Source organism: Kogia breviceps, chromosome 3, assembly GCF_026419965.1.
Source record: "Kogia breviceps isolate mKogBre1 chromosome 3, mKogBre1 haplotype 1, whole genome shotgun sequence".
In the NCBI taxonomy this organism is placed as follows: Eukaryota; Metazoa; Chordata; class Mammalia; order Artiodactyla; family Physeteridae; genus Kogia; species Kogia breviceps.
Genome location: NC_081312.1, coordinates 153,682,775 through 153,698,076, shown reverse-complemented (window position 1 = coordinate 153,698,076; position 15,302 = coordinate 153,682,775). Strand labels below are relative to the sequence as shown.

Below are 15,302 nucleotides of genomic sequence, written 5' to 3'. Positions count from 1 at the left end.
GATGACACGGACTTTCTAACACAAAAATCCTATCAACCTAAGCTTATTTCTTCTTATAAGATGGTTGGTAAGTTGATAATCAGGGGAATGCTATATATACAAAGGACCTCAACTTCATCACAACATTCAATTCACTACTTATTGAGTTTCACTTCTCACCAGACAAGAAAAGGACACATGAAAAAAAATTTTAAAATGAATCAATGTGTGAAGATTATGGTGTTGAGGGACTTCCCTGGTGGCGCAGTGGTTAAGAATCCGCCTGCCAATGCAGGGGACACGGGTTGGAGCTCTGGTCCAGGAAGATCCCACATGCCACGGAGCAACTAAATAAGCCCATGTGCCACAACTATTGAGCCCACGTGCCACAACTACTGAAGCCCACATGCCTAGAGCCTGTGCTCCACAACCGCAATGAGAAGCCGGCACATGGCAATGAAGAGTAGCCCCTACTCGCCGCAACTGGAGAAAGCCTGCGCACAGCAATGAAGACCCAACACAGCCAAAAATAAATAAATTAAAAAAAAAAAGATTATGGTGTTGAGACTTCTTTTTCTTGGCATTAAAAAACCCCAAAACTCCCTTCACTATTGTTGTAATGTTTATTATATATTTTACACACACACACACACACACACACATACACACACACAACCTAAGGGAAGAAATTAATTGTATAGATCCAGTTTACTCATATGTAAATATAGGAGTTCTACATAATTGCAGTCACTAAAATTTAAATCCAGCTTTTGGGGGGACAAAATAGGAAGACAAACTTATTTAAAAAAAAAAATGAGGTTGATCCTGACTTCTCACAAGTGAATGACAAGATGCAACTGCTGAACTGCATTAAAAGAAGAATGCTGTACTGCATGTGGGAGGTAGCAGTGTGTCTGTGTCTGTACGGGTGAGACGGTATCTGGGGTGCTGTTTATGGGTGCTTTATTTAAGAAGGAGGCCGACCGAAGGAAGTATGTCCAAAGGACAGCAACTGGAACAATGGAAGGATTAAAAAAAAAAATCATATCCTGAAAACCAGCTGAAGGATGTGGAGTTTCCCCCTAGATATAAAACTAGAAAACGAATGCTCCCCTCAAATATATGAAGTGCTACTGCATGCAACAGGGACGAAAGGTGGTATGAATGGTGAGAAACCAGCAGGAGACAAGACTTTTTTGCTCAATATGAGAAAGACAGTTTAATCCCGGAACTGGCTGTGAGCTGCCCATCAACTGAAGTATTCAAACAGAGGTGGTATAAGCATCTGTCAGCGCAGGAGAGACTGGAGAAGATCTCTGAGGTCTTTTTTTTTGAAGGAATTAAGACTGCTTGATTCTAATTCTACTTCTGCCTTCTTAAATTAAGCAGGTTCTCAATGGAGATGTGAAGAACACCTGGGAATGGTCTAGATTGGTGTTCCTCGAACTAAGCTACGGATTCCGTGTGATGTTAATAGGATGCTGTATTCAAGTTAAGGCTGGGAAACACCACACATTCCAGGCCGTATCTGCAGATCTGACTCACAGCACATACTACTGGCTTTAAGCCGTCCCACAGTAACCAAATCTATGTACCTGTGTTTAACTCAGCTGTTTTTGAAATGCTGCTATGGGTGCTCAGTTCCTCTCACAGGAACCTTACTGTGATGCAAGCCTACATTTCTTTATGGGGAAGAAAACCCCCAACAATTTAGATTTATGCCTTTAGGAATTACTCGGCAAAAGAAACTTACCAAAAAGAATGTAAAGGAACCCATATTGACTCAAAGGACCTCAGAGCTCGAGAAAACACAACAATTTGGTCCACTCACTCATCCAGTGCTCAATTCCCCCTTCTACCCTCCTCACCACTGAAGCAGTTCCACAATCTCAAGAGGGTACAGAGAACTACTGTGTGCCAGGCATGGTTCTAGGCCCCACAGTTGTGTTCTCATGCTACTCCTCACAACCTCCAATGAATTATTACCTTCTTTTGCAGAGGTGAAGAAAATAAGTCTCACTGAAGTAAAATCTGTCAAAAGTCAAAACAGCTATCAAGTGCCACGGTTCAATGTCTCCTGAGATCTTAAAGGTTCTTCTCCCAAAGAGAGAAAAATCAGCAGCAGGATCTGATGTAATAGTTAGCAGTGAATAAAGTACCAAATAATTTTCTTCTTCAGAAGACACCCAGAATTCACAGAAGCCCTTTGTGTTAGGAGTACGAGAACGTCACCTTATTCTCTGATTGTTGTCACAACTTTGGTTACCCAGACTGATATGGTTATTCCCCTGTGAATAACTACTGCACGGGTTTGGATAGTAAAATACAAGAGAAGTTTAAACCTCATTTATCAGACCTTCTGTTACAGAAATGTCTTTCTATTTTTGCAAAATAAAATATCCTAAGTTGGCAAAACTTCTGCTCCCTTGCCCCCGAGATTTTAATATTTAAGGCCTCTGGCTTTCTAAGATCTTAGTTCCTGAAAATCAGATGATAATGTAGCTTCTGCAAAAAAAAAATATTAAATGAGTTTAAGCTTTCTGATCTGGGAGACTTCCACTGTTATTCATGGTATTTCTCACTGTCTTTACCTTTCTTGCCTTACCGAGAACATCACTGGTGGCCATGATGTCACATGTGTACATCGCTGCCATCAGACGCTGAGGTTTCACTTGCAGTGCATAGCGACAGGCTTCCTTCATGGTGGCAATGAGCTGTCCTGAGAAGGGTCCATAGCAGTCGGTGAGTGAAGACTCTCCTTTCTGGGAAGCCCTCTTCTCAAAGGGCTCGGAGCAGCCACCTTGTAGGTCTTGGTGTTCATCTCTACCAGAACAGGTTTCACCTTCCCCCTGTACCTCTTTTACCAGATCACTTTGTTCTTGATTCTGCTTATCACTTGCTGTTTGGTCTTCAAATTTACTTAGGTCCCATTTTTCCAGAACAAAACAGACACCCATGAGAGGCTCCTCACACATGGGGCCAGAGAGGGTTGCTAGCTGGAAGCCACTCACGATGCTATTGCCCAAATCTCGGTATCTACTGGCTTCTTTTGAAGCTTTGCCATCTAGGCCTGTCCATACTGAATTCTGAAAATCTTTACTTTTATTTACTAATATGTTGGGCCCACATTTTCTTGGGCCAAATGACAAGATTTGGTCAACAGTGTTCCTCCATTTTCTCCCTGTTAGATGTTGCTCTAGTTTTCCTTTGAATTCCCAAATTTTCTCTTGGGTCTTCTGGTGAATCATCTGAGTGTTTTTACCCTCATTCAAAGAGGATATCAATTGCTCCATAGAACGAATCAAATCACTATTTTCTTCCAGAATCTGAGTGACTTCTTCTGGAAGGGGCATGGCTCGAACACTGAGTGTGGCAAGTTTATTGGGGGTAGTCATGGTGATTAGCCCACCAGAGTAAACTTGGATTCCTTCAGGGATTCTGTTTTGATCTTCTTTTGTTTGGTGTATGACTGCAACTTTTTGTTGTTTGCCTATTTCTTCATTGACCATGTCAACTTTGGGGGGTTTTGTGATTGTTTCTCTGAATGGAATAATGGGTTCAGATACACTGATTTGAATCTTTGCAAACCTACAGAGTCAAGAGAAATAACACAAGGTTATAACCAAAATGGCATCAAAACGCCCATGTAGAAATATTACATAATGAATATTCTGCAAAAACAGAGAAATACAAAAATTATTTTACTAGGAAATATTGGTAATTTACATTATATCAGAATTCAAAAACCGCTTTCATTTCAGATTCAAAAGACCACCTCTAATGGGAACAGACCTTCAGGGAGTTCTTTGCATATACTAGAATCTCACTGCTTTGTTCATTCTCAAAATAAACCATGTATTTAGATAAGAATGTTTTGAGTGGAGAATAAATGTTTTAATAAGATTTGACATGAATTCTTTAAAATAATATCTGCCATTTTTAAGAATCTGGAGAAGAAAAGCTCAATGATTATAACTCTAAAGAGACAAAAAAAAAAAAAAAAACCCACAGAACTTCAGGATATCCAGTCAAATCCTGACAGTGGATTTGGCTTTGATGAGGCTCATGGTGAAGCTGGCAAGACCTAGGAGTTTGTCTAGAGTAGCACTCTCCAAAAGATCTTCCTGAAATAATGGAAATGTTCTATATCTGTACTATGATTACAGAGTACTTGATATGTGGCTAGTGCAACCGGGGAAACAAAGTTTTAATTTCATTTAATTTTAATTACATTTAAATAGCCACACGTAGCTACTGAACATTTGAAATGCAGCTAATGTGACTGAGGGACTGAATTTTTAATCTTATTTAATCTTAATTTAATTTAGAATAGCCATATGTGGTCAGTGGCTACTCTACTAGACCGCATAGGTCTTGAACCTCATAGGTCTTGAACCTCAGTCTGGCACCAAGTTCAGAAAGCCCCCTTTCTCACAATGTGTCAAGTTTAGTTTCATGCTGCACTTTCTTCCAGATGAGTTACAAGTTCACAGAGGGCAGATTCTGGAAACTGGCATGGTCTGATTCTGATGACAATGAAACCACGCAATCTTTCTTTTTCTCTTATTTTCTGTTTACCTCATTCCCAGTTAATACTAAAGCTTTGGTCTGGTCTACTATTGGCAAGGTGGATGGACATATGTATAAATGTACATATATATGTATGTACACATACATAAATGCGTGTGTATGTATACATATATAAGAAATTTTTGGATCTTGGAACAATGCTTTTTCCCTGGGAAATGTTATTCAATAAGGAAATTAAATACTAAAAGGTTTTGAAATGCTTACTTTTTTTTTTTTTTTTTTTCTGTAGTACGCGGGCCTCTCACTGTTGTGGCCTCTCCCGTTGCGGAGCACAGGCTCCGGACGCGCAGGCTCAGCGGCCATGGCTCACGGGCCCAGCCGCTCAGCGGCATGTGGGATCTTCCCGGACCGGGGCATGAACCCGTGTCCCCTGCATCAGCAGGCGGATTCTCAACCGCTGCGCCACCAGGGAAGCCCGAAATGCTTACTTTTGATTCTAGATTTGTTTTTGCTTTCTATATTTTGTGGGTTTAGGGCAGGAATTTGGTTCATCTGATTTCATACTTTGTGATAAAATTGAAAACTCAATGAATGGATGGTTTTCTAAAAATGTTACCAAAACTGACTTTAGAATACAGAACCTGAATAGATCATAATGTATGGAAGAAAATTAAAATTTTCTAAAAATAAAAGTCACTTCCAAGAAAGGTTTTGGTTTTGCCAGTGTTTGTTTACTTTCAAAGATTAGTTTATTCCAATGCTACATACATTGTTGCAGAATATACAAGATGGATGTCTACCTGACACTGTATTCATTTAAAATTACTCTGATACTTGAACCTGACAAAGACAGCAGACATACACAAAACTGTAGCTCAATCTTACCCAAGAATTGAGATATAAAATCTAAGATAAAATAACAATGACAAAAATGGATATATATGTGTGCGTTTTTTTTTTTTTTTTTTTTACTAATCACTTATTATGTATGAGGCACTGTGGTAAGTGGTTTACATGTGTTATTTCTTTAGTAGGTATATTATTATCCTCATTTTGTAGAGGAGAAAATCAAATAAGAAATTATCAAATAACTTCTCCAAAGTCACAGAGCTAGTAAGCTGGGTTTCAAATCGTGGTCTGACCTCAGAATCCATGCTCTTAGCCATTATGCTATAATGAAAAATACAATTAAACAGCATATTAAAGGAATAATTCATTACAACACTAAGTAGTTTTTTTTTTTTTTTTTTTTTTTTTTTTTTTTTTTTGCGGTAAACGGGCCTCTCACTGTTGTGGCCTCTCCCGTTGCGGAACATAGGCTCCGGACGCACAGGCTCAGCGGCCATGGCTCACGGGCCCAGCCGCTCCGCGGCATGTGGGATCTTCCCGGACCGGGGCATGAACCCGTGTCCCCTGCATCGGCAGGCGGATTCTCAACCACTGCGCCACCAGGGAAGCCCTAGTAGTTTTTATTATAGGTTCTAAAACTTGATTTGTATTAGGACATCTGTTAAAATATCACATTAAAAGTGTCTAATAGGGCTTCCCTGGTGGCGCAGTGGTTGAGAGTCTGCCTGCCGGTGCAGCGGACACGGGTTCGTGCCCCGGTCTGGGAGGATCCCACGTGCCGCGGAGCGGCTGGGCCCGTGGGCCATGGCCGCTGAGCCCGCATGTCTGGAGCCTGTGCTCCACAAGGGGAGGGGCCACAACGGTGAGAGGCCCGCGCACCCGCAGGAAAAAAAAAAAAAAAAGTGTCTAATAAAGTAATCCACGTAATCATCTTTAAAAATGCTAAATTGGCATTCAATAAAAGTTAATACCCACTCCTGGCTTTTAAAAAAGAAAAAGCGCTTAGAAATCTTAGAAACTGGAAAATATTTTTTTAGTTATCTTTATTTAGAGAAAATATGTTCAACATACTCAGAACATTCAAGAAAACCAACTGCACAGCTTTCAAACTATGAGAGTTGAGTACTATGACACCGTCCTATTTTCCTCATATCATAAGGTCAAAAGGGCTACTAAAAGTCATATTAGTCCTTCCAGTTTCTAAGGTTCCCAAGAATTCTCCCATAGTCGTCACTTATAAGATTAATTAAAATCACTCCACACCATGGAAGGGGAGGTGTGCATTTGGTTGCCACACCTACAAAGTGCCTCAGGGCTAAAGTTTCTTTAAATCCTGGCAGTGCAGAGTCTGTGATTACTTCAAAAGAAGTGCAGTAGACTCTGACTACTCAGCAATTTCCTGTGGCTTCCTGCCATGTCTGATCATGACTACCTTGAGAGGTGTAGGATAAGAGCTCTGACAGTTTCTCTGGCCTAGAGGTCATAGGAGCCTCCTTGTCTCCCACGCATGTACATAACACATTCTTGCACATGTGTATCAAAGTCAAAAGAGCTTATATATTAGAAGGCATAGGCTCTGTCCCATGAGAGGTAAAAAAAAACCCCTCTAGCATTATATATATATGTTCTTATTCTAAGTATATAATTGTAAAATTTAACAGTCATATAGAACAGTACACAAAACAAAACTCTACTGGATCTATGACTTATCACAACATGAACACCATGTAAATAAATCACTACTCAAGTTAAGAAACAGAACATTACTAGCCCTCAGAAGGCCCCCTTATGCATTCTCTCAACCCCATGAAGGTAATTGCTATCTTGATTTTCATTGTAATCCATTTTAAATTATTTTTTTAATCACCTAAACATAAAACCCCCATACTGTATATAGTTCAGTTTGGCCTGCTTTTTGGACTTTATATGAATAGAATCAAACATTGTTTTCTTCAATTGTCTTCTTTTGCTCAATATTATGTTGTGAAATTCATCCATGTTTGCGTAGTTAGCTTGTTCACTGAGATTATTCTATAAAATTCCCTGGTATGGATTTACCATTATTTATTTGTTTATGCATTTTATTTTGAGTTTTTTCCAGGTTTTGGCTATTAAAATTTTTGTTGCTATGAATATTATTGATGCACATTTGTCCAGCTTTGTGTTAAGTATATATAGAATAGAAATGGGAATAGATTTGCCAAGTCGTAGGAAATAACTATCTGCTACCTTAGTAGATAATACCCAAACTACATTCCAAAGTAGTTGTACCAACTCACACTCCCACTAGTTGTGTAGGTGAATTCCTACATCTTTGCCACCATTTGATGCTGTCACTTTAAAAAATTTCAACCACAAATAAGTAATTCAATTAAAATCACTTTTAGATTTAAAGGGGGAATTTTACATGAAATATAATTCTAAGTACCATAAAGCATTATTTTTAAAGAGGAGTTAATGGCCTGAGAAATGTAAGGTTATTTAACATTGGATTTTAATTTGGTAGCAAAGAGTGTGAAAAGAGAGAAAATAAGTTAGTTCAAAAACTCCAAAAAATAACATAACATTTCAATACCATTAAGAAAAAAACCCTCTGAGAATTGTTACTATTTTAAAATACATTATGCCTTACGATTTATCCAATTAGGATTATTCTCTAATCAACATTATAATTATACCTTCAGAAATTCTAAGAAAATGGTGACAACATGAAAGAGATGGAAAAACCTACCTTCCAATTTTGTACTAATTATGGCTATAAAAACATTTAAAGAAACCCAAATGGATGGTGCTGCAGGAGCAGCTCATCTTATTCTACTGTATTATTAGTATTAGTAGTAAAGTAGTACTGTACTACAACAACAACTATCATTACTACCACCACCACCAATTTTACTAGGTTGTTTTAAGGAATAAAGGAGACACACAGAGTTCAACACAGTGACTAACATGTAGTATTTAGTATGTAATCATGTTGATTATTTATAATTGTTATTTTAGCTATAATTATTATTATGGTTATTAAAGTCCCAGAAAATTGAAAAATAAAAGGAAGGAAGGCCATTACAGGGTGATTCATCAAAGAAAAACAAATGGCCAATAAACATATTAAAAAATGTTTCGGGGGGCTTCCCTTGTGGCGCAGTGGTTGAGAGTCCACCTGCCGATGCAGGGGACACGGGTTTGTGCCCCTGTCCGGGAGGATCCCACATGCCGCGGAGCAACTAAGCCCGTGCGCCACAACTACTGAGCCTGTGCTCTAGAGCCCATGAGCCACAACTAATGAGCCTGCGTGCCACAACTACTGAAGCCCACACGCCTAGAGCCCGTGCTCCACAAGAAGAGAAGCCACCGCAATGAGAAGCCTGTGCACCGCAACGAAGAGTAGCTCCCGCTCACTGCAACTAGAGAAAGCCCGCGCGTGGCAACAAAGACCCAACGCAGCCAAAAATAAATAAATACAATTTTTAAAAAAGTTTCAATATGATTATTAAGCACAGAAAGTACATATTAACAATGAACACCTTTTATTCATCTTCCAGGTTGGTGAGATTTTAAAAAATTATGATATACAGGGCTGGCAAAAATTTGGGAAAAGAGACACTTTCAAATACATCTTGCTAGTTACGGTGTAAACTGGAACAGCCTTTCTTAAGGATAATATGGATCATAAGCCTAAAAAATATGCCAGCAATATAATATGCCACCTTTTGAATCAGCAATTATACTTCCAGAAGTTTATCTTAACCAAATAATCAGAGCTGTGTATAGATATCTGTAAGTATTTGAATACATATAGAACAGACTAGGGATTTATGGACCCAAATGTAGTAGTCATAGTTATCTCTGCATGGTAACTGAATGATTCTTTTTATTCTTCTGTATTTCCCTAATTGCTACAATAAACATATATTACCTTTGGAATAAAGAGGAAAAACGTAATTTACAGAAAGTTATTTGGGATGCCTATTTTATGACACTTACGTATCACCATGATAGAGAAATATCAAGATTTACTGAAGGTTTACATTGTAGAGACCACATCAATAAGGAAAGGAAGTCTATCCTAATTACAGCCTATGTTTACAAAATACAATTTTGTTTTGTTACCCTGATATGCTGTGTGTGTATATGCTTAAAGTAAAATATATATATGAAAATATTTTATGACTCAAACTAAAAATGCAAAATCATGCAAGTATAGCAGTAAATACTATTTGTCAGTTATTAAAAATTAAATCTATGATCCAGTAACACAATAACAGTCCATGTTTAAGTTGAGGGCACTTAAGTTTTCTCCAAAGGCAAACCACAGTGTAAGTTCAATGGGTTTAGGAAACACTAAAGCATCCCACCGATTTGGGGGCTACCATTTCTCCATCTCTGTTATCACCTAACCTTTCTTTTAAGTCATCCAGGCATCGTTGAAGGTGGACTTCCCCTGCTGTGACTAAAACGTGCTCTCCCGTTTCCTGAATTAAAATCTGGACGCAGGGATCAGCTTGGTTTAACAGTTTCATTCCTCTGACGAGCTGAGGCATTTCACCTAGGTTAACAAAATGAAATACTGATTAAATACGAGATAAGGACTAATATAATCTAAAGATAACATCTGTGAGAAAACTGAAGGGAAAAGTATAATGAAATAAACTCTTAAAATAATGGTTTACCGTTCTTCCAAATACAGCAATGTGAAGAAAACTACCCTCTAGTAATTTACCTGTACAGATAGCTCACGTGAGACACATGTCACAAACATATCACTGAGACTCCCAAAGCTGATCTATGCCACTTCTTCAAACACTCAGCAAATATAAACTACCATTGTTACACTTGTAAACCCACTTAAATGTATTACACATGTATATATACCTAGAAATGTAACAGAACTCTTCCCAAACAGTACCCATAAAACTATAAAAGCAACAAATAAACAAAGGAAGCATTCAATATGATACTCAATTCAAGAAACTGTACCAGAAGCTCATATTTAAAATAATGACTTATGAAACTGCTTGAGAGAACTGTGGATTTTAGAATAAAGCTGCCCTTTGGGTGAGAGGTGGGATACACTAAGCAGCCACTTTATCCCGTGAGCTATGGGTATCTTCTGCATTCCACTCTGCTGGTGCTTTCGGTATATAGTTGCTTGTTCCCTACAGTTCTTGGGGTACAGGTAGGGATTTGGATCCACATCTGGAGTTCTGCTGCTTTTTCACACCTTTCATATGCATGGTGGCCACTATTCACTCAGGCAGGTCACAGGAATTCTCTTGTTACTACTTTAGCAGAGACATTGGCTTTGAAGGCATTTTTACACAGTCTTGTTTCACTTATACGTCTGAAGGAAGGACTCAGTTAATTCCTCAATGCTTGGCTTTCAACATGCCAAACAAACCAAACCACAGGAGCTTCTGCAATCAGTGGTTTTTCAATATATTCTACCCAAGTTGACTACCCATATCTATTCCATATCTATTTATTTTCCCATTATCTATTTGTTCTTTAAATAAGCTTTTCTTAATGATAACTAACACTTTATAGCGCTAAGTGTGCCAGATAAGCACTTTACATATATGAACCCATGAACTATGAGGCAGGGATGATTACTGTTCTCATTTTATAGATGAGCAAACAGGCACAGAGAAGCTTAAGGAACCTGTGCTCAAGGTCACAGACACACTGGTTTTGAAGCCTGCAGGCAGACAGCCATAAAGCCACACTCCATAATGGGTGTCAGCACCCTCACAGGTCGTGGTCATGAGCCACATGTGGGATGCATGAAATGCTGACGGAAGACAGGGAGTGGGATTTCACTGTATGTGGGGGTGACGGATGTACCCTCATGTTTCCTTTTCAGCATTTGTAGTTTCCTTTGCCTAATTCAGTGGACAGATATTATCTAGTGTTAAGTTAACCTTCACAGAATTTGAAATATGGCTTAACAAGATTCTTGCACAAAGACCACTAATAATACGTATCACACAAGCCCAAGGGAATAATTTTTTAAAAAATGACAAAGCTTTTTGTCAGCTCCCCATCACCAAATTACAAAGTACAAAACAATGTTACCAGTATGAGGACCTAATAAATTCTTTTTAAAATTTTTCCTTATGAATTTATTTGTTTATTTTTGGCTGCATTGGGTCTTTGCTGCTGCGTGTGGGCTTTCTCTAGTTGTGGCGAGCGGGGGCTACTCTTTGTTGCAGTGCGCAGGCTTCTAGTTGCGGTGGCTTCTCTTGTTGCGGAGCATGGGCTCTAGGCACGCAGGCTTCAGTAGTTGTGGCTCGTGGGCTCTAGAGCACAGGCTCAGTAGCTGTGGCTTGCAGGCTCTAGAGCGCAGGCTCAGTAGTTGTGGCGCACGGGCTTAGTTGCTCCGCGGCATGTGGGATCTTCCCAGACCAGGGCTTGAACCCATGTCGCCTGCACTGGCAGGTGGATTCTTAACCACTGCGCCACCAGGGAAGTCCACAAATTCTTAAGAAAACAAAAACAAAAAACCCACTCACATTCACATACACACTTAAATCTGTCACTTCAAGGCAAAGGTGACAGTGTTACAATAAGCAAAGAAGAAGCTTTTTCAAAAGAAATTTGGCCTGTCTGACCAACAGAATACTGCAGAAGTGATATGTGATTTCTAAGGCTAGCTAACAAAAGGTACTGCAGCTTCTGTTTTAGTGTCTTGGACTACTGGCTAAAGCCAGTAACCATATGGTACTCCAGGAAAATCAAGCAGCCCTGAGGAAAGGTCCCTGTGGAGGAACTGAGGTCCCCAGCAAGCACCAACTTATGAGCACCTATGAGTGAACCACCGTGGAAGTCCAGTTAAACCTTCAGATGGCTGCAGCCTGCTGTGATATGTGACTACAACTGCATGAGACATCCCCAAACTGAACCCTTCCAAAATTCCTGACCAAAGGAACCGTGAAAAATAATAAGTGATTATTGTTCTTTCAAGTCACCAAATTTTGGAGTAATATGTTAGGCAGTGTTACATAACTAATGCAACTATAAACCACAATCATAAATAAATAATATATATTCACCTATTTATATATACAGTGCATATCTCCATCAAATACAAATAAGAATATTTTAAAGACTGTTATTTCATTTTCATCTCAATTTTTAAAGTAATTTCTATGTTTGTGTATATTTCATAATGTACATAAAACATCAGCACAAAAGTTCATGTATCTATATAAACATATGTATAGGGGGCTCTTTTCTTTTAACTGATATGGATAAAGGATGAAAGAATTCTGGAAACCAGTAACCCTGCTCTCAGGTAAATAGAATTTCTTGGATTCCTAAAAATAAAGATCCAGAGGCAGGAGTCTGAGCCCTGACTCAACCACTTGCTAACTGCTAACTGTAAGGCCATGGGCAAGTTAACTAACTTCTCTAAGCTTCAGTTTACCTCATGTGAAGATGAGGATAAAAAATAGCACAGGGCTGTTGAGAAGATTAAATGAGATAATGTTAAATCCTTAGAATGTAGCACACAGTAAGGATCAATGATGATGCTGAAAATAATAATGGCTTTGGGCATGTGGAGTTCTGTGTGTTTGGGTGTTGGATTTTGAGTAGACCCCGTGGGCATGGAGCAGAGAGGCGGCCACCATGACATCTGGACCTCAGCTTAGGAAGTCAGAGAAAGAAAACTGAAAGAAGAAATGCTCGGAATGCCTTCACACCGAAAGAAGAGTAAAAAGGCCGTCTTCTAGATTAGTTAGCCCAGTTTGTCAGCATGAAAAAGGAAAGAGGGCCTGGGACACATGTTCTATTCAGAAATAAACAATGCAACTGCCCAGTGCTTCTCAGGGGCAGTACTACTGGGAAGTTGAGGTATAGGAGGGTGGGACATCCCAATAGTCATTAGACATGTAATCCATAAAGAGAGGGGCTATTGCCCCAAAGTAAGGATGGGCATAAGAAACTAGGGCAAAGAGTAAAGAGACAATAAATATCCTCTGAGGGCTCAGAGGAATGAGACTAGCGTCAAGAGAAGTATTCCCAGACATTATAAATGTAAAATAAGATGTTGACATTGTAGTAACAAGAAGACAGAACAGGGGCTTCCCTGGTGGCGCAGTGGTTGAGAGTCCGCCTGACGATGCAGGGGATGCGGGTTTGTGCCCCGGTCCGGGAAGATCCCACATGCCGCTGAGCAGCTGGGCCCCTAAGCCATGGTCACTGAGTCTGCGCGTCCGGAGCCTGTGCTCCTCAGCAGGAGAGGCCACAACAGTGAGAGGCCCACGTACCACAAATTAAAAAAAAAAAAAGAAGACAGAACAATGGGTATAAACTTCAGACATGGAAATATAGAATGGAGTACACTTCAATAACATACTCAAGAATATGCATGGCAAACCCAGCAAGAACAATATACTTGATTGGGAAAAGTAGCAATACTCCTTTAAAAATTATGAAGAAAACTGGGTGCCCCTTCTATCATTTTAGTTTATTTTTTACAAAGTTCAGAAAAATCTAATGCAACACATATGAGGAAATACATTTTGGCACTCAGATGGACAATCTTAAGTAATTCTGTTTATTAGATTACCTTGTTTATGAGAAAGAAATTAATCTTACTGAGTCTGCTATGGGACAGGAAGTAAGCTAGGTACTAGGATCTCTCTTCTCATGTAGCCAAAGCTGTACAGAAGGTGGCCCTTTAGGACTGGGCTTTTACTCGGCTTGGATAATAGCACAGAGTAGCACACAACTATCAAACAGACTCCAAAAAATTATACATTTCTCTTAAAACATTATAGCTTAAATTTCTTTAATCTCTGTTTTAAAAGTAAGAAATAAGATTTAAATAAATACTAGAAACACCTAAGAATAAATTACGGTTGTCAGACTCAAATGTTACAACTTAAATAAAACTGAGCTTTCTTATATTGTATGTGCTTCTTAGGGTTGGAGGCAGTTAGCAAGTAGAATAAAAGAACAAACCATGAGGGGCCGGGATCTGGACAAACCCACAAAGAGGAAGCAGGCATTACACAGAATGGGGTAAATCCATGCAACAATCAAAGGCACTGTCAGTCCACAATGACAGCCCAGAAAGCATGCGTGTCTGAGGCCCAAGGCAGATAGCTGTTTACTAAGACTGAGGATAAAGGCCAGAGATACAGTCCTCCAAATACATATCTGCTCAAGGGTCCCAGGGATCCTCAATGGCTAGAATATGTCTTAGGAAATGAGGCAGAGACAAGCTTTCAGAAGGCCCCAGCTCTGGGGAGGGGAGGGATATACAGATGCAGGGGCAACGAGGCCATTATATACCTCAACAGAAAACTGCCATTTTACACATTGGTTCTCTGGTTTCCTTAAAGCAGTCTGGAGATTCTTCACTGACTACCACTAAGCACTGGGAACAGCGAAGTCACAGGGAATAGGGGGGTTAGTGACAATCATGGAAAGTAAAATACAAGAGTCAATGAAGATGGCCAGGCAAATGGTATAAACCAAAGACTAAGAATTAGTTATTATAGGGACTGGCATATGTAGGTGTCACACAGCCAGACAGAAAGAGGCAGAAAGTGCTTTCTAAACAAAGAGGAAATGCTCAGTGTCCAGATAATCTAGCAAACCTAGAGGGAAGAGGGTATGAATTTTGAACCAAGGAGCTTGGGATAAGATTCTAAGAACCATTCACATAAAACATGAACTTTGCTGAGACATCACCCTGTGCCAGGGTTCTGGGGGATGCAGAGATGACCCTGTTTCTGCCATAAAGAATACAGTCTCCCTGGAGGGCGAAGGTGCCTAAAGACTCCTGGTTCCTAAGACAGAGGTTCGATTCTCCTCAAAATGCTGGTGGTCTGTATGGCCTCATGGCTGGGCAGGTTACTCCTATTACATACCTTCATGAATATTCATAGTCTACTACTGAAACAAATCATGAGGAACCAAGCATTAAATACAAGTAT

The 15,302-nt window shown here is 39.5% G+C and overlaps 1 protein-coding gene across 4 annotated transcripts in view; it reads right to left on the bottom strand.

Annotated features, from left to right (window-relative positions):
• EFL1 (elongation factor like GTPase 1) overlaps positions 1–15,302 on the bottom strand; it is a 133,825-nt gene that overhangs the window by 22,659 nt on the left and 95,864 nt on the right. For all 4 annotated transcript variants that reach the window (XM_067030032.1, XM_059056039.2, XM_067030031.1 and 1 more), the window contains 2 exons: positions 9,757–9,904; positions 2,585–3,567 (listed from right to left, as the gene is read on the bottom strand). In XM_067030032.1, the coding sequence (XP_066886133.1) occupies positions 2,585–3,567; positions 9,757–9,904 (1,131 nt within the window). The remainder of the gene's footprint in view (positions 1–2,584; positions 3,568–9,756; positions 9,905–15,302) is intronic.